This window comes from Hemicordylus capensis, chromosome 3 (assembly GCF_027244095.1).
Source record: "Hemicordylus capensis ecotype Gifberg chromosome 3, rHemCap1.1.pri, whole genome shotgun sequence".
Taxonomy (NCBI): domain Eukaryota; kingdom Metazoa; phylum Chordata; class Lepidosauria; order Squamata; family Cordylidae; genus Hemicordylus; species Hemicordylus capensis.
This window is the reverse complement of record NC_069659.1, coordinates 140,277,905-140,297,614: the sequence shown is the minus strand read 5'-3', so window position 1 is coordinate 140,297,614 and position 19,710 is coordinate 140,277,905. Positions and strand designations below refer to the sequence as shown.

The following is a 19,710-nucleotide window of genomic DNA, read 5'->3' as shown; positions in this document are numbered from 1 at the left end:
ATACTTAAAAAGCAGCAGGTTAAACTCTCAGGTACTTACTCAGTACCCATGTTGTTTCTAAAACTAATGAAGTTTCTTTATTCTTAAGGTGGAAAGACAACGAAGACTTGAAAGAATAAAGCAAAAACAGTCACAACTACAAGAATTAATTCTTCAGGTATGATCTGGGATAAATCAGCTTTTACAATGTTATACATGTTCTCTAATGTATTAAAACAAGTTGGCCTCTTGCCCTAATATGTAGTAGCATTTTTGCATGGGCTAAAGAGGGTAGCCCGTGCAGAAATGCACTGGCCTTTACACTGCACCTCTGCGTCATCTTCCCCTTTTTGTATGCCATTCTCCTCAGCATACTATATTTGAAAAGGGGACCAACTCCTTTTTGCTCATTCTTTTCTGACTGTGCAAAAAGCAGAAGGAAGGAACTTTTCTACTAGAGCTCTGAAAATGTGCTTGGGTGTCTTTCTCTTCAGGCCTTGAGTTTTCTTTAACTACCATCATGTTTTTTTCCTCTCGCCCCTTTACAAGCAAGGCCCTTCTTCAGAAATGCTATGAAGAGCAAGTTCCCTTAACTGGATTCTTACTTTTAAAAAAGGGAACATTGTAGACACATGCAACCAGTGTTCCATGTAAGAGGGAATCCCAGATGTTGTTGACTACAGCTCCTAGAATCCCTAGCAGTAGTGGGCTTTGGCTGAGGATTCTGGGAGTTGTAGTCAACAACATCTGGGATTTTCTTTAAAGGGAACACTGCATGCAACTTTTCTGGAAGTTTTATGTGTTACATTTTTATCCTGCTGTTCTTCCAAGAAACTCATGGCAGCATACAAGCCCTAACCCCCCTTAACGTCACAAGAACACTGAAAGAGAGGGTGACTAGCCCAAGGTAATCCATTGATTTCCATTACTGAGTGGGGCTTTGAATCTGAGAGTGCAAAATCTGACACTTTAATGACCACACCACATTTCAGTAAGGTGGCTTGTGAATTGTAGACTCAGGGTCTTCAAGCCATTTTGTAGAAAGCCCTTCAGACTGCTTATACGTCTTGACTAGAGTTCCCAGCCTTGCATCAATCTTTACAAGAGCAGCTTAGATGCCTGTGATTGTCTGACTCTGTCTGGTAGGCTGTATGTTTCTTGATCAAATCTGGCCAGGACCAGTGAAGTGGAGACAGCGTTGCTCCTGAAAATATTCAGGTAAGTGGTGAGTACATGCAGGGCTAGCCTCGTAATGAAGTATTCTCTTTCAGTGGCAGATTAGTGGAGGAGGGCAGCAGCTGCCACTGGCCTTTACACTGCACCTCTGCCTCATCTTCCCCCTTTTGTATGCCATTCTCCTCAGCATACTATATTTGAAAAGGGGCGCAAACAGCAGAAGAGTAGAATGTGAAGGAGAGAGGAGTCTAGAGTCACATTTCCTCTTCTGCTCTGTGTTGCCCTCCCCCTCCATCAAATACCAGCATGTTGCGGAGAAAGGAGTGCCTCTTTGCATGCTGCCACAGTGTTGAAAGACGGGTGAGGCTGAGGTGGCAGGAAGCAGTGGCAGCCTCTGATCACCCATTTTGCATGCAGAAGTTCTTGGGCTCAGTCCCTTGTGTCTTCAGTTAATGGACCTCAAGTAATAGAACTGAGAAAGGGCTTCGTGTGGAGAGCTGCTGCTGCATCTCAGGGCAGTGTTGGGCTACATAGAAAAATGGGCTGATGCAATATAAGGTAGCTTCATGTGTTCTCTTACTGAGGTATCTCAGGACTCCTTAAGAGAGAGACTGCACTGTCTTTCAAGTCGTGTAGTCATTGGCTTCAGTGTCCTCAAACAGTCTCCAGTTCCAGATCCTCATCGTCTAAATCGTTGTCACCCAGTCATTTTTCTTTCAAGGGGGATTGTTTTATAGTGGCCTCTGGGTTCTAATGTCTCTTAGGTTCTTTGCTTACATTTGGGAGGGGTGCTGAGCCCCATAACCTTCACTTGCTGATGTGAGCCTAAAATCACTTCTGTAGCAGGTGTGATCACCATTCATGGATGTCTCTCTGGCTCATGCTTTCTCTCAGTTTCCATTAATTTAAAAATTTCTGAGAGCGAGAATAATAGAACACTATATTTATATTTATTTATGTATCATATTTTTATACCGCCTGATATGTATATCTTTAGGTGGTGTACACATTTTAATATTAAGAATCACAGATTAAAATAAATACAACACAATAAAAACAAATTATTAAAATTATTGAAATTAATTCTAATTAAAAGCTTGTGAGAACAGGAGAGCCTTAAGATTCTTCCTGAAAACATAAATTAGAGAAGGAGATGCTCTTATTTCAACAGGGAGCCTATTCCAAAGCCTTGGGGCACCCACAGAGAAAGCCCAGTCTTGAGTTGCCACCAGATGGGCTGGTGTCAACTGTAACTGGACTTCTCCAGTAGATTGTAAAAGGTGGCAGGATTCATGACAAAGGAGGCACTCTGTTAAATAGCAAGGACCCAAGCTGTTAAGGGCTTTATAGGTAATAACCAGCACTTTGTATTTCACCCAGAAACATATTGGCAGCCCGTGCAGTTTGTTCAAAACCAGTGTTATATGGTCTCTTCATGTTTTCCCCAAGACCAGTCTGACTGCTGCATTCTCTACCAATTGTAGTTTCCAAACTATGTACAAAGGCAGCCCCACGTAGAGCGCATTACAGCAGTCAAATCTGGAGGTTACCAGCATATGTACCACTGTTTTAAGGTCATTCACCACTACAAATGGACGTAGCTGACATATCAGCCAAAGCTGATAAAAAGCTTTGGGTCCAGGAGCACTCCCAAGCTACGTACCTGATCTTTCAGGGGGAGTGTAACCCCATGCAGAACAGGCAGATCTAAACCATCTCTCAGGTTCCGACCCTCTACAGCAGGCCTGCACAACTCAAATGACCTGGTGGGCCGAAACCACCCGTGACTTGGTTCATGGGGGCCGAGGTCAATTCTTAGGGTGCTGATTATTAGAGTAACACTTAATATCAATCAATCAATCAATCAAATTAAAGTGAAATTAATTTAAAATGAATTTAATCAAAATTTAACTTTTGACATTCTAGCAGGCCAAGATTAATTTAAATTAATATGAAGTAAGTTGAATTAAAATTCATTTTAATAATATAAATATTATACAATCTGTACAAAATACATAATAAAATGCATTGTTTTTCCTATCCATCTCTGCCAAATCATCACACATAACATGGAACACTTTTAAGGGGGGAAAAATATGAGAAGCTCTTCTCATAATTTTGGAAAAAGAAGGGAGAAGTGGAAAGAAAGATGGAAAGGATGGGGCAGGAGGCTTGGCTTGAGAGAGATGCACAGGCAAGGGTCCTTGAGCAGTAGGAACGACCATCGCTACAGGCCCTGAGTCGCTATGGGAGCCACCGCCGTCACCGCCTGGGGGAGAGGGAAGAAGGACCACCCCTGGCTCACCCCCACCCCCCACAGCCATCCCCCGGCCGTGCAGCAGCAGAAATTTAAAGAAAAATTAACCTTTCCTTGGCCTCCTCTTTGCACAACCTTCCAAGTCCCGCTCGGCTGGCGGCCGCCCCCAAGTAGACCCGCGCCGTTCCAATAACACCCACCCGTGCTGCTCCTGAAGTGATTCCGAAGATCCACGCCAAGATCCTGAAGTGTAGACCCCTGCCCTGCCATGAAGACCCCTGCCCTGCAAAAGCCCTCCCATTGCAAAAGGGCAGCGGGAGAACTCCCCTGCTGTGCCCTTCCCCTTTGCCGGTCTGGCTGCAAATGGCTTCTAAGAAGCCTTTCGCGCGCATGTGCGAAAGGCTTCTTAGAAGCCATTTGCAGCCAGACCGGCAAAGCGGACAGCAGGGAGTTCTCCGCCGCCCGTTTTCTAAAACGAAGCTTTTAGAAAACGGGCGGCGGGAGAACTCCCCTGCCGTGCCCTTCCCCTTTGCCGGTCTGGCTGCAAAAGGCTTCTTCGAAGCCATTTGCAGCCAGACCGGCAAAGGGGAAGGGCACGGCAGGGGAGTTCTCCCACCGCCCTTTTGCAATGGGAGGGCTTTTGCAGGGCAGGGGTCTACACTTCAGGATCTTGGCACGGATCTTCGGAATCACTTCAGCAGCGGCACGGGTGGGTGTTATTGGAACGGCGCGGGTCTTCTTGGGGGCTGCCGCCAGCCAAGCGGGACTTGGGACAAGCAGAATGGCCCCATGGGCCAAGAAAAAAGGCCTCGGTCCGCGGGCCGCATGTTGTGCAGGCCTGCTCTACAGTCAGTAAGGTGAAGTGTGCTATCAAGTCTATTTCGATTCCTGCCGCTCACAGAGTTTTCTTTGGTAGAGTACAGGAGGGGTTTACCATTGCTATCTCCCGCACAGTATGACACCTTTCAGCATCTGCCTATATAACTGATGCCCGATATAGGTGTTTTCCATAGTCTGGGAAACATACCAGCGGGGATTCAAACCGGTAACCTTCTGCTTGTTAGTGAAGCATTTCCCTGCTGCGCCACTTAAGGTGGTTCTACAGTGAGTACTTCCATCTTATTTGGATTCAACCTCAGTTTGATATCCCTCATCCAGCCTATTACTGCCTCCAGGCAGGCTTTTAGGGAAGATATACCATTTCCTGATGAGGTTGGCATGGAAAAGTAAATCTGGGTGTCATCAGCATATTGATAATACCCAGCACCAAACCCCCTGGTAATCTCTCCCAGTTGTTTCATGTAAATGTTAAAAAGCTTTGGGAAGGCAGTATGGAGCCTTGTGGCATTCCATACTTCAGTTCTTGCTTTGCAGAGCAACAATCTCCAAGTGACACCATCTGGAATCTACCAAAGAGGTAGGAGCGGAACCACTGTAAAACTGCCACCCAATCCCTCCTTCAGGCAGTCCAGAGGGATACTATGGTCAATGGTATTGAAAGCCACAGGGAGATCCAAAAGGATCAGCAGACTCACACTCCCTCTGTTAATAGCCAGTTAGAAATCATCCATCAGGCCAACCAAGGCAGTCTCAACCCCATAGCCCACATGAAAGCCAGTTTGAAATGGGTCTAGATCATCTGCACCATCCAAAACTGCCTGGAGCTGAGGCCACCACCCGCTCAATCACCTTTCCCAACTATGGAAGGTTAGAAACAGCTCTGTAGCTGATGTAGGGAAAATCCCACTTGTGATCAGTTCAATGAACGGAGGCCTTTTCACCATTTGCTGGAAATTCAGAGAAGAGGCCTTTTCACCATTTGCTGGAAATTCAGAGAAGAATTTTATTTTGTTTAATAACGTCGGGAACTCCGTAAATTGGGGACATGCTGGAAAAGGAAGCTACAAGGTTAATATAGTAATACTGACGCCATTAGGCCAAACAATATCAGGAAAGCTAGTTAGTCCAATCATAGAGCATAGCATCAGTGGCCAATCAGAGAACTAGTACAGATCTGGTTAGTGGTTCCAACATTCATAACTAGTGGGTTCTGCGCCTGTGCAGATCAGCTTCAGGAAGAATTTGTTAGCTCTTCGCGACGCCAACTGCCCGCTGCACGTTACTGCAGAACCCTCTAGTGGCGGTTAGGCGTCTCCATTTTCAGTTTCTTTCTGACCGCCATAGCGATCAGTACTCGGAGACTGTTGTTCCTCATGGAAAGTTTGTTATTGGTTTTTTCGGCTTTTTGGACTTTGGAAAACGGACTAGGACTATTCTTACGGATTTGCACTTTGGCTTGGTTTAACTCATTACGGTTTGACCCTTTGGAACAGACCTGACGACGTTTCTTCTTAACACTTTTGACTCGGACTCAAACGGCTACTGAGCAGGATGAGCGGCGTGAGTAAGGCGAGTAATCCTGGCAAGACAACCTTTAAACGTTGCACTAATTGCCGGGGGAAGATCCCCTCAACAGATGGCCATACCCCCTGTTTGTTTTGCCTTCGGGAGGCGCATGATACGGCTTCTTGCTCGGTATGCATCACATTTAACAAACAGACTCTTAAAAATCGAGCAGCGCACCTTAAGGTTTATTTGATGGAGGACGCTTTGTTGCCTAAGGCTGCGCAGAAGGCTGCGATGCTGGGTCCTGCGCCGAAAGCGCAGTCTAAGGACCCGGGCAGATCGAAAGAGTCAAAAGGGGTCTTTTCAACATCGAGGGCCTCGGCATCGGGTATCTCAGCATCGGAATCCTTGTCAACTTTTAAATGACCAGAGGATCATCGGTCGGGCCTGAAGAGAAAGCACAAGAGTGACGCCTCTGGGCACAGTGCCGCCCATAAGAAGCATAAACATCATGACCAGGTTTCGAAGCATACTCCTTCGCCTTCGGGGCTACAGGACTATGTAATTCCTTGACGCAGAGTGGCGGCGTCTCTGGCTCCGACGCCCTGTCAATCTTCCCTGACTCCTGGGCATCGATCGCGAAGCACTCGGCATCGAATGAACCCAGGTTGGAGTCTGAAAGGCAGGCTTCAAGTCCAGAGACTCAATGTCAACATGAGATCACACCCGTCACTCACCCTTCGACGTCGATTTCGATTGTGGCACCAGAATAAACAGTCGCAGTGATTGAAGACACTGAACTCGACGCCGACGTTGAGCACATCGACATCGAGGGTGAGTCGGCGTCTGTGATTCAAGTTATACCAGGGCCATCCCCAGCCACACCAGGGGCAAGCGAGCAAGAAACTAACAGACTAGCCCGCATGCTAAAATCTTGAGGAGAGTACACCCTCGACGGGCACCTTTACGGGTTTTCACGTGGGTAACTACCTTCCTGGACATATTCCAAAGACACCTTCCGTGTCGACAAAGGGTAAACCGATTGCAGGACCCTCAGTCGGTGGTGGTTGGGGTGACACAGTGGATATACTTAACGCAGACTATGCTTTATTTAGAGAGTGGTTGCGTGTAAGGGAACAGACCCCCAGGGTTATTAAGGAAACGGCTGTGCAAGCTGTTCTGATGCCAGTGGAGCGCATAGAAATGGCTGTTCAAGCATCGGTACCTTTACTGCGTCAACGCTCGGTTTCCCTTCAAGCTAATGTACCATGGGTTCTTACTTCCACCCTGCACCAGGCAGTGACTCAGACAACACATGTACCTGTCCATGTGACCTCAACTGGCATTGGGAACTCTCCTGTCCCTTCTGATGATGGTGAAGATGATGATATAGAGGATGATTACGCCTCGGACTCAACCCCGGATCCGGACAATCCAGAGGCACCTGCCCTCCCAGATCCAGATTCTAATGTTGTGGTTGTTCCATCGGTTTCGCCCAATGAAGAAATGGAGGGTTATCATCAGCAAGTGGCAGAGATGGCTCAGGTCTTGGGCCTTACCCTGAAAGAGAAAACCAGTGACTTAGAGGACCCTGTCGATAACATGATGAAGGCGGCTTCGGGTTTGAAGCCGGTATACTTACCTATGCTGCCTCATATCACCAGGGCAGCGAAATCGGCTTGGGAGGTACTCTAGACGTCAGCACCAACCTCGGAACGTTTGGAGGCTCTTTATCGTGTCCAGGAGGAGGAGAACGCGTATTTTGTGCACCACCCTGCTCCAAATTCATTGGTAGTTGATTGTGCAACGACTTCTAAGGGCGGCAAGCATCACACCACACCTGCGGACAAAGAGGGCCGCAAGTTGGATGTTCTGGGAAGACGCACTTACTCGATGGCATGTTTGTCCATCAAAATTGCCAACTATGTGGGTTGCCAAGCAAGATATACACATTTCATGTGGGAGGCTTTGTACGATCAGCGTTCAAAACTAGATCCTGGAGAATTTATGAAAAGATTTGAGGCTCTATTTGCAAAATCTACTGCGGCTACCCGTCAGCAACTGGCTAATGCAAAGCACTTAGCTGAGTTGGAATCCCGGACATTGACTTCGTCCATTATTCTGAGATGGCATGCCTGGCTGCAAGCTACAGGTTTACAGCAGGATATGAGGGATAGGATTGAGAATCTTCCATTTGATGGTACAGGCTTGTTTTCAGACAAGACCAATGAAAACATGGAGCAATGGAAGAAGTTGCAGAACACCACACGCTCTTTTACCAACCCTCAATATACGAACAGATACCGCCCATTTGGTCAGTACAATCAGTATCAGAGACGCCAGGGCAGTTACCGGCAGTCCAATAAAAGAGACTTCATACGACCTTTCCAGCGATTTGGAAACAGTAACAAGCGCCCTTATTATCCCAAAAACAGAACCAGCCAGTCTGGCCAAACTAAAAGAACACCACAATCAAAGCAGCAGCTTTGATCTGAAGGCGAGCCCACTGCCATCACGCGACCCGCCCCCACAAAACAACCTGATCAACATCAAAGCGAGGAACACCATCTCCTTGAACTATGCCAGAGTTACCATCAAACTGGCAAGCCATGCTCAAGCGTGGCACCACATAACGTCAGACCGGTGGGTCTTGCGCATAGTGATGACAGGCTGTGTGCTAGAGTTCGAGGAGTATCCTCCATTTCAGGGCGTGAAGTACACTCCGGAAACTCCTGTCCTGAGGGAGGAGGTGGAAAAGCTTTTGATGAAAGGGGCGATATCGCCGGTCCAGTGGGCTCTCAGCCAGTCAGGCTTTTATTCTCGTTATTTCCAAGTCCCCAAACGCGATGGGGGCATAAGACCAATTATGGATCTCTGGGGCCTAAATCAATACATCGAGGTAAAGAAATTCAGGATGACAACATTGCAAGCCATCCTTCCGCTCCTTCATGGGGAGAATTGGATTGCAACGCTCGACTTGAAGGATGTTTACTTTCATATAGGCATTCAGGAGAACCACTGCAAATTCTTCCGCTTCACCATGGGAAGCGAAGTTTATCAATACAACGTCCTACCTTTCGGTTTAGTCACCGCCCCGCGCGTGTTCACAAAGTGTGTCGCGGTGATAATAGCCTGTCTCCGAACAAGAGGACTGTCCATTTATCCATACTTGGACGACTGGCTGCTGACAGCCAACACATGGGAACAACTGCTAGAGCACGTTCACATGGTAACGACCCTGTTGAGTGATCTGGGCGTGAACATCAATTGGGAGAAATCCTTTCTACAACCAGCGAAACGCCTTCAATATATCGGGGCACTGTTAGACATGAGGGCCCAGAGGGCTTTTCTGCCGAGAGATCGTTTTTCACGCCTGCAGACGCTCATCCTCATGTGTCAGAGTCATCCGGTACAGGTTATTCTCGGTCTGATGGCGTCTTGCACAACCACGGTTTTGTATGCAAGGCTTCACATGCACAAGTTGCAGCTTTGGTTTTTGAGAGCTCACAGGGCAAGGCTGGATCCACAATCCAAACTGCTGACACTGCCAGGCACGGTGCTTGCCTCACTGACGTGCTGGACAGAGTCAAACATGCTCAACGGCATACAGTTCGAGTCGCTGAAACCAACCACCACGGTAACCTTGGACGCTTCGTTGCAGGGCTGGGGTGCGCATCTGCTGCACCACAAGGTTCAGGGTTGATGGACGTCGAAAGAGAGACTTCTGCATATCAACTTTCTAGAACTTCTGGCTGTGTACAAGGCCTTGGTTGCCTTCCAGGAGAAACCCGTGGGGCAGACCGTCCAGCTTCAGATGGACAATACAACAGCCATTGCGTATGTCAACAAGCAAGGCGGGACGGTTTCCAGGTCATTGTGCAGCCTCAGTCTTCAGTTGTGGAATTAGTGCATTCCACACAAAATCTATCCCGTTGCCATTCACATCAAGGGCACCATGAACATTTTGGCGGACTCTTTGAGCAGGGAACTAGTGCTGGATCAGCACGAGTGGGAGTTTAACCCAGTGATAATGGAACAGATATTCCAGTCTTGGGGCAAACCGAAGGTGGATCTCTTCTCAACATACAACAACAGCAAGTGCGATCACTATTCCTCCAGGATGGGAATCGGCCCAGATTCAAAGGGGGATGTGTTTCAGTATCAATGGAACCAGCAACTGCTTTATGCCTATCCTCCAACTCCGATGCTACCCAGGGTGGTGGCCAAACTTCTACAGGACAAGTCTCAAGTGATAGTTATTGCCCCATGGTGGCCAAGGCAGCCATGGTAGCCATGGTACACGCAGCTACTCAGACTGTCCCGGGGCAGGTACAGGAGGTTGCCACAGTGGGCAGATCTGATAACTCAGGACCAGGGAGAGGTGCTGCACCCCAATTTGTCCGTACTGAGTCTCACAGCGTGGAGGATCGGCTGCTAAGGAGGATTCTCCTAAATACCCATAAACTATCAACTAGGTGAAGTTACCGAGCAAAATGGCGCAGCTTTGCGGCGCATGCTGCCTCAAGGGGCTATAACCCCAAGGAAGCAAGCCTGAAAGCTGTTCTTCTATACCTAACAACTCTGTACAGAGCGGCCTAGCAAATGTCTTGATTAAGGTGCATATGGCGGCTATATCGGCGCAACATGATGGTTGGGATGGAAAGACGGTCTTCACCCATCCAAGATGTAAAGATTTCTTGAGAGGCATCAATAATTTGTATTCTCCGGTTTGCCCGCCAGCAGAGAAGTGGAGTCTTTCCTTGGTACTCTCGTCACTGACGGAACCACCTTTTGAGCCTTTGGCATCTGCGTCGTTAAAAATCTTAACCTTGAAGACACTCTTCTTGGTGGCCATCACCACGGCCAGACGAGTAAGTGAGCTGCGTGCACTCCGCATCGATAAGCCTTATACGAGGATTTATCCAGAGCGGGTCATCATGCACTTGGATCCCGATCTCCATCCGAAGATTGTAACAGATTTTCACCTTAATACCGAAATTGTGCTGCCTACCTTTTTTAGAGATCCTACATCCGCACTTGAGCAGGCAATGCATTCATTGGATGTTAGTCGAACCCTTCTCTTCTACTTAAGATCCACAAGGGACATTCGAAAGACACCTCAGTTGTTTATTGGCTTTCAGGGCAAGTACCTACTCGGCAGAAATTGTCTTTCTGGCTGGTGGAGTTGATCAAATTGGCGTATGACCAAGAGGGTGTCACTCCTCCATCAATTAAGGTACACTCCACTAGGGCTTACGCCACATCTGCAGCACATCTGTCTGGCATTCGCTTCCCAGATATCTGCACAGCAGCAACTTGGTCGTCTCACCAGACGCCATAGATCTACGCACGGCTAAGGCTGCTGAATTTGGACGGGCGGTCCTCAAGAGGATGTTACAGTACTGGCAATGCTTACCTGCCTCCTTTTGGGTATATTGTTATTCACCCACTAGTTATGAATGTTGGAACCACTAACCAGATAAACAGGTTGCTTACTTGTAACAGATGATCTGGTAGTGGTTCCATACATTCATAAATCCCGCCCGTCCATCCCCGCTAAGACAGTTGCAAGCTATTGGCTATTTTACACTAACCACTCTGTCCTTAAGGCTGCTATGTCGGCCTACAAGAAACTGAAAATGGAGATGCCTAACCTCCACTAGAGGGTACTGCAGTCGCGTGCAGTGGGCGGTTGGCATCACGAGGAGCTAACAAATTCTTCCCGAAGCTGATCTGCGCAGGCACAGAACCCACTAGTTATGAATGTATGGAACCACTACCAGATCATCTGTTACAGGTAAGCAACCTGTTTTTTCATTAAATACAGCAACGTATTAACCGTGTGCAAAAGGAAGTAACTGTGTGCAAAAGGAATAACCCAAATGTGGTTATTACATTCATATTGCCACAAGCTGACATACACAGGTCAAAAACAGCCAAACCTGTTTTTCCTTCATCACTAACTCCGAGGGATCTAATGTTGGTTTCTTCAAAAGTGGTTTAATAATAGCTTCTTTAAGACAAGGAGTCATCCTGTCCTCCCTCAGAGAAGCATTTATAATAATTACCAGTCCCCCTCTGATAATATGATTATCAGATGAGATAAACCAAGTTGGACAAGGGTCAAGAGAACAGGTTGTAGGGCGCACAGTTGTCCACTTGCTCAGGAGTCACAAACTGAAAATGATCCATTCTAATCCCATAAGAAGAGTTGCTAGACACTTCCACAGTAGACTCTGCAGTAACTGTGGAATCCAGCTTGGCCCGAAGGCGAGAGATTTTATCTGCAAAAAAGTTGAAAATGAGTAACTGATGGTTCCAGGTTTAAATTCAAGGGGGAGGAGGTACATACTAGCCTCCTCACAACCCTAGACAACACAGCTGGATGCGGGTTTGCCGAAGCAATGAGGACAGAAATGAACTGCTTCTTTGCCACCCGCACTGCCAGAGCATAGATATTCAAATGTGCTCTGTGTTGTACCCGATCAGACTCGCGCCGAGACTTCCTCCACTTGCGCTCTAGTTGTCTACCTCACTGCTTCAGCTCCCATAGTTCGTCCCAGTACCACGGGATTGTCTTTAAAGCAGGTCAGAGGGGATGCTTAAGAGCAATTGTGTTTACTGCTCTACCGAGTTCGTTATTCCATGTTTGCACCAGAGAATCAACAGAATCACTAGCAGAGTCAACCTTAAACACTTCCAAGGGTTCTTGGAATCCTATTGGATCCAATAACCTCCTCAGGCGGCCCAACCTAATAGGTCCTTCAACCCTGCAGAGATGGGTCGAGATCATAAGTTCTACTTAACCAGCTGGTGATCTGTCCATGACAATGGAGAGATGACAGGTGTCCCCACCCTGATCAGAGCAAAAGACCAAATCGAGTGTGTGACCAGCATCATGTGTTGACCCAGAGACCAATTGGGATAGGCCTACAGTTGTCATGGCCGCTATGAACTCATGAGCTGCTCCTGACATCCTGGTCCCAAAATGAGCATTGAAGTCCCCCACCACCAACAACCTGGGCCACTTCAATGCCAACTCAGCAACCAAGTCCGTCAGCTCAGTTAGGGACTCCACTGGGCAGCGGGGTGACCGGTACACCAGCAGAAGTCCCAATTTATCCCTGGTCCCTAGACTTAGGCATACACATTCAATATAGGCCAACTCCCTGACAGGGATCCTTGTCCCACCTCCCCTCCCACATCCTCTCACCTACTTCATCATGAAGTAACCCTCTTGGAGAAGCTAGAACCAAACTGGACCACTAGCCTCTCCCAACCAGGGCTCTGTGACACATACCAAGTTAGCTCCTTCATGCATGATCAAGTCATGCATTACCACAGATTTATTGTGAACCGACCTGGCATTACAGAGTAATAAGGTGAGGTTCTGTGGGTGGTTGACATTGCTCTCCAAGGTCAAGAGGTGGTAGGCTTTCTGGAAGAGGCAATAGCAATTAAATTTCTGAATTCCCTTCCCCTATAACGACCCGCTGGCCTACTCATGCTATATCTTCATTGATTACACACCATCACTGTTATAGCTGCCCCAGGGTTGTCTCCCATCTCCCTATCTCTGTTCAACCCAAGACACATACCTATATAAAGCCTAACTAAAAACTAAAGAGCAATGAAGTTAGCAGGACTCTTCTTTCCAATGATCCAAAACAATAAGTTGGCCCCAGCCCTCAGTCCCCCAAAGCATGTTCCCTTGAGTGGTCAGCTTCACTTGCAGGCGGCCTGCACCAGCAGCCTCACCTCCGGCTAACCCTGGTCCCCCTTTTAAGCCAAAAAAGTCCCCAGACCCCACCTCTCACGTGGGCTTCTGGAGCCTGGCAGCTGGAACAGCCCCCACACGGCTTCAGCTCACCAGGGCAATCAGACTGTGGTTGCAGGATCAGCAGGCAGTGATACTCTACTACTCAAGACCAGAGGGAGGGTCAGCTCTGCAAACTTCCCAGCTCAAGCAAGCAAAGGGAACTTCTGCTGGTAAAAGAACAGACCACAGACTTCCAGCAAGCCCTCTCCCCACTATATCCTTACCTCTCCATGTTGGCCACCACCAGCTGTGACTTCCAAAGCTCCTTAGTTTTGCAAGGGGACAAGGAACACTTCCACACACTCTCAGGCCAGATCTGAGGAGTTCACCTGAACCTTCAGTCTCTAGGCATCTCTGGTCCTGGCTCCTCCTTCCTGCATATTAACTGACAAGGTCAGAGATCCTTATCAGTGCAAAGAAATCTCCTTTTCAGATCATACATAGCAAAATTGGCAGTGTGTTACCCTTGATCTCTCAGAAGGACAGCAACCCCAGCATCCAGCACAGTACCTCCAGTGACTGTTGCTGGTGTCTATCGTGTGTTTTTTTAAAGAATGTGAGCCCTTTGGGGACAGGGAACCATCGTATTTATTTATTATTTCTCTGTGTAAACCACCCTGAGCCATTTTTGGAAGGGCGGTATAGAAAGCGAATTAACAACAACCCAGACTCAGTTTCATTGAGAATTTTGTCCTTCATGACTTTCAGCGAGCATGAAACACAGTCCCTGTCTGATCAGTGGAAACAAGGAACAGAATTTTTTGTGTGGTGAACAACGCTGTCCTTATTTCAGAAGGCTAATTTGTTTATATTGATTGATTGATTTTGATTTGATTTATATACTGCCCTTCCAAAAATGGCTAAGGGCAGTTTACAACAAAATAAAAACAATTAAAACCAGTTAACAATTAAAATCAAAACGATAACAACAAAATAAAAACTATTAAACATTAAAACAGTTTACAACCCCGGAAAACCAGAGCAAACATTTAAAACAATTTACAACAATTTTAAAACCCTGGAAGGCCAGGCCAAAGAGATAGGTTTTAAGGGCTCACCTGAAAGACCATAATGAACTCAAATTACGGATTTCTGCCGGGAGTGCATTCCATAGCCCAGGAGCAGCTACAGAGAAGGCCCGCCTCTGAGTTGCTACCAGACGAACTGGTGGTAACTGGAGACGGACCTCCTCAGATGACCTTAATGTGCAGTGGGGATCATGTAAAAGAAGGCACTCTCTAAGATAACTTGGACCTAAGCCATTCAGGGCTTTAAAGGTAATAACCAGCACTTTGTATTTTGCCCGGAAACATATTGGCAGCCAATGTAACTGTTTTAAAACAGGCATCATATGGTCTCTCCGGGTTACCCCAGAGACCAATCTGGCTGCCGCATTTTGAACTAACTGAAGTTTCCAGGCTATGTACAAAGGCAGCCCCACATAGAGCGCATTGCAATAGTCAAGCCTGAAGGTTACCAGTTGATGCACCACTGTTTTGAGGTCATATTCTTCAAGGAATGGGCGCAGCTGTCGAATCAGTTGACGCTGATAGCACTCCCGGCCATGTCCTCCACCTGAGATACCAGGGTGAGGCCTGGGTCCAGGAGTACTCCCAAGCTGTGCACCTGCTCCTTCTAACTCACCCCTCAGATTCTGAGTCCCTACAATGAGCACCTCTGACTTGCTTGGATTCAGCTTCAATTTGTTCTCCCTCATCCAGCCTATTACTGCCTATAGGCAGGCATTTGGAGAATAAGTGCCATTTCCTGAAGATGGAAGGGAGAAGTAGATTTGGGTGTCATCATCTTACTGATAGCACCCAGCGCCCAAACTCCTGATGACCTCACCCAGTGGTTTCTTGTAGATATTGAAAAACATTGGTGACAGAATGGAGTCCTGAGGGACTTCATATAACAGCTCTCATTTTGAAGAGCAGTGGTCTCCAAGCTCCCCCATCTGGAATCTACCTGAGAGATAGGAGCAGGACCACTGCAAAGCAATGCCTTCTATCCCCAACACCCCCAGGCGATCCAGAAGGATACCATGGTTAATAGTATCAAACGCCGCCGAGAGATCCAGAAGAACCAGCAGAGTCACACACCATCTGTCAGTTCCCCAGGCCGACTAAAGCTGTCTCAGCCCCGTAGCCAGCTCTAAAGCCAGTTTGAAATGGGTCTAGATAATCAGTTTCCTCCAAAAACGCCTGGAGCTAGTTGGCCACCACCCTCTCAATCACCTTGTCCACCCAAGGGAGATTGGAGATTGGCCTGTAATTATCCATCACTAAGGAGTCCAGGGAAGGCTTCTTAAGGAGCAGTCTAACCATTGCCTACTTCAGACAAGGAGGCACCCTACCCTCCAGCGATGCATTTATGATATTAACTAGGCCACCTCCAACAATCTCCCTGCTAGACAGAAGCAGCCAAGTCTAAATAAGCGGCTTTGTGCACAGGCTTGAGGATGTAGACCTAGAAGTTTGGGTAATGGCTCCATGGATCTTACCTGTGACTATTGGGCTCTGTGTATGTCCCTAATCATTGTAATTAACTCAGATGTTAAATGGGCCCGAAAGCTAGCTCGCATGATCTTATTTCTCTACTGTGTAGAGAAACTACATGCACAGGGCTTGTGAGAGATTGGTAGTGAAATCTTGATTTGCCTGAATATTGCAGTTGTTTGCAAATAGAGGTGAGCTGTGTGTGTAGTGCTTAAATATTACAAGAAAAATTATAGCAAAAAATGTTGAAAGAAAACTTTAAATATTTGGCAGACTCTTCTGAGCACTTCAAGTGTGTGTTATTATTAAGTTAACACTTGTCTTTTGAAAGTGAATTAATTTTTAACATTGTTCTCAAGAATCAAACTGACATCAGTAATTCCTGGAGTATGTTTAATCAGAATTGTTTAAAAGGAGAAAAATCACAATTGTTCTTTGCTTAGTGGAAAAACAAAACAAAAATTTCCGTATTTCAATCCCTTAACAGCAAATTGCCTTCAAGAATCTTGTTCAGCGAAATCGTCAGGCAGAGCAACAAGCGAACAGGCCACCAGCTTCCAATTCTGTTATTCACCTGCCATTTATAATTGTGAACACCAGCAAGAAGACTGTGATCGACTGCAGTATTTCTAATGACAAGTAGGTTGCTAACGGGGAAAGAAATTTTTTTTTCATCCTTTGCAAATATATCCACACAGATACAAATACTAGTTTATTTTTATGGGCAAGATTTCATGAGTATGGTGGTGGGGGATCCTGAATCAGAGATCAACAGTGGGCCTCGTTAACCAAAAAGGTTGTTCTATTGGAAAAGAAGGTAAGAGGACTGGAGGAGTGAGTTTTTTCATTAGACAGAATAAGAAGTCCTTGACCGGGACATGGGGACACTGAAGGGAGAGAAACTGTATGGAAGAGAACAGCTGTCAGGAGCACTAGAAAGTTACTTTGAATCACTGGAACGAAGAAATCATTTTCAGAACTTTCCAATGAGAGTGGCTCTGAGTATCCTGATGGAGGACAGCTACAGCAGATTACATTATGTGAGAAAGAAGACCCAACCATCTATAGTTATAGGTGACTCAGTCGCTATCAGCAGGAAATGGGGAAGAAGAGTGGCGGTGATTAGTGACTCCCTACTGAGAATAACAGAAATGACCATGTACCAGCCATGATGTGTGTTGCCTGTCTCATGCATGAATGCAAATTGATCCAGGTTGTCAAAACTTACCAAGCCCACTGAGCATTATACCCCCTTGCTCATCCATGTAAGAATGGTTGACACTGCCAGGACAGCTGTGAACCTATCACATCTGACTATGAGGCTTTAAGGATGCTGAAGAACCTTTGGGCTCAGGTATTCCCAGATATTTTTCAGTCCTTCTTGTAAAAAGTAAAGGGCTACAGAGAGAGAGAAATATTAAAGATGAATAAGATTGTTGGCGAGAGATTCCATTTCTGGAACAACTATCTAAGTTTCTTTAATAGTGGATTACTGGATGAAATGAGCTGCTTCTTATGTGAATTCGGGGAAATGTGTCTGATAGCCTGAAATAAAATCCCATGGTGAGTAAAGACAAAAGCACAAAAGGTCAGTAAGGGGTCCTTCACAAGAAACTGGAGGTATTGTGAGGTTGCCTAACACAATCTTTCTCAACGACCAGTGCAGGTCTATGGCAGTATTAGCCAGCTGATCCACATCTATTTAGGAAGAGGCAGCTGATCACCAGCATTAAAAAGATTGAGAAACGCTAGCCATAAAAGAGCAGCAGAGATATCGGTGTATAATATTCATGGCTTGCAAACACTAATGCACAGAGTACAGTAAATAACCAAGAGGAGTTGGAATTCCTGCTACTGACTTTAGATATAACTGAAACTTGGTGAGATGAGCCCCAGGATTGGAATATAGCAATTGAAAAACTTGGTCAAGAAGAAAAGATGAAACAGAAAGGGTGAATAGTATTACACATCAAAAATCTAAGAGAATGAGCATGGTGACCCAATGGAAAGCATCTGGGTGAAAATGAATGGAGAAAGAAATAAAATCAACATTGTAGTTAGTCTATTACAGGCCACCATATAGAAAGGATATGTTGATGATGCTTTCCTGAAACAAATTATAGATGTTTCAAAGAAGCAGGAATGAGTAGTAATAGAATTTCAGTTACTATCTATTGGGAGACATGCTGCTAAGCATTCACTCTCCAATTCCTGACATGCCTTGCTGTCAACTTCCTCTTCAAGAGCAGCTATTCTTGAATTGATCCTAATCAGTAGGAAACAGTTGGTAAGTGAAGTTGAAGAATTGGGAACTTTGGGGGCAAGTGGCCATATAGGGTTGGAATTCTTGATCTCATGAAAGCTGAAGTGGCTACACAAAAAGCTTAGTGATGAGCTGAAAATAATTTTTTAAAAGGACAAATTAAAAATGAAAGGAAGGACCGGCTACTAAAGACAAATACAGACAAGTAATCCCAGGTTACAGCTGACAAAGAATGCTAAAAGCAAACAAAAGATGCTTATCCAAATTTGTTTGAAGGAAAAGAGAAAATAGACCTGCTGTTGAATAAGGATGGCTGCTCTTCTCCTATCTTGCCTCTGACCTCTCAAAAAGGGAACTACATGTAGCACGCACAAACAAAATAGCATGCATGGTAAGGAGTCAGGAGTACAGTTTAAGATTAAGGAACTGGTCAAGAATCTTCTATCTACCTTAAATGAGCTCAGGTTTTTAGTGCCAATTAGAATTGCATCCTAAAGTGTTACAAGAACTTGCTGATGGTGCTCTCAGAATCTTTTTCTATCCTTCATAAATCCTGGAGTATGGGTGAGATGCTAGAAAACTAGAAATGGGGTAACTGTCCCAACCTTTAAAAAGGAGGATCCAGGAAACCACAGACCAGTCAGTCTGATTTGTATACCAGAGAAGATACTAGAACGAATTACAAAACAGTTGGTCTGGAAGCATCTTGATGATAATGCAGTCATTAGAAGCCAGAATGGATTTGTCAAGAATAAATTCTGCTAAAATAATCTTCTCTCTCTCTTTCTTAACCTGGCTACTTCCTTAGTGAATGTGGAAACTCTGTAGTCATAAATTATCCTTATTTCCCCAAAGACCTTTACATAATTCTGTGATATTTTGGCTAGTGAATTAATAAAATGTGTACTAAACAATAATAGGGTTCACAACTGGTTGAAAAGCTGTACTCATCAATGATGACTTATAAAATGGTTTTGAATGGGGTACCATGGGTACCAATGCTCTTCAGCATTTTTTCCAGTGATTTAGGTGAAGGGGTGGAGAGAATTCTCATTGAATTTGCAGAGTACACAAAACTGGATAGGATAGCTAACACCTCAAGACCAGGGAAAAAACCTAAGAATGATCTTCATAGAATGAAAGCCTGGTCTAGAACTAACAACATGACATTCATCTGAGACAAATATGAAGCTTTGCACTTAGGCAGAAAAAAAACAAATGCACAGGTATAGGATGGATATTGCAGTAGTATAAGTGAAAATAATCTTAGGGTCGATTGCCTGTTGAACGTGAGTCAGCAGTGTGATGCAGCTGGAAAAAAATGGTTAACGTGATTTTCAGTTGCATCAATAGAACAATACTTTTCAAGATT

The 19,710-nt window shown here is 45.8% G+C and overlaps 1 protein-coding gene across 6 annotated transcripts in view; it reads left to right on the top strand.

Moving 5' to 3' along the window:
• The window catches only part of TFDP1 (transcription factor Dp-1), an 84,244-nt gene that overhangs the window by 46,809 nt on the left and 17,725 nt on the right, over nucleotides 1–19,710 (top strand). For all 6 annotated transcript variants that reach the window (XM_053308191.1, XM_053308188.1, XM_053308187.1 and 3 more), the window contains exons 8-9: nucleotides 89–157; nucleotides 16,563–16,714. In XM_053308191.1, the coding sequence (XP_053164166.1) occupies nucleotides 89–157; nucleotides 16,563–16,714 (221 nt within the window). The remainder of the gene's footprint in view (nucleotides 1–88; nucleotides 158–16,562; nucleotides 16,715–19,710) is intronic.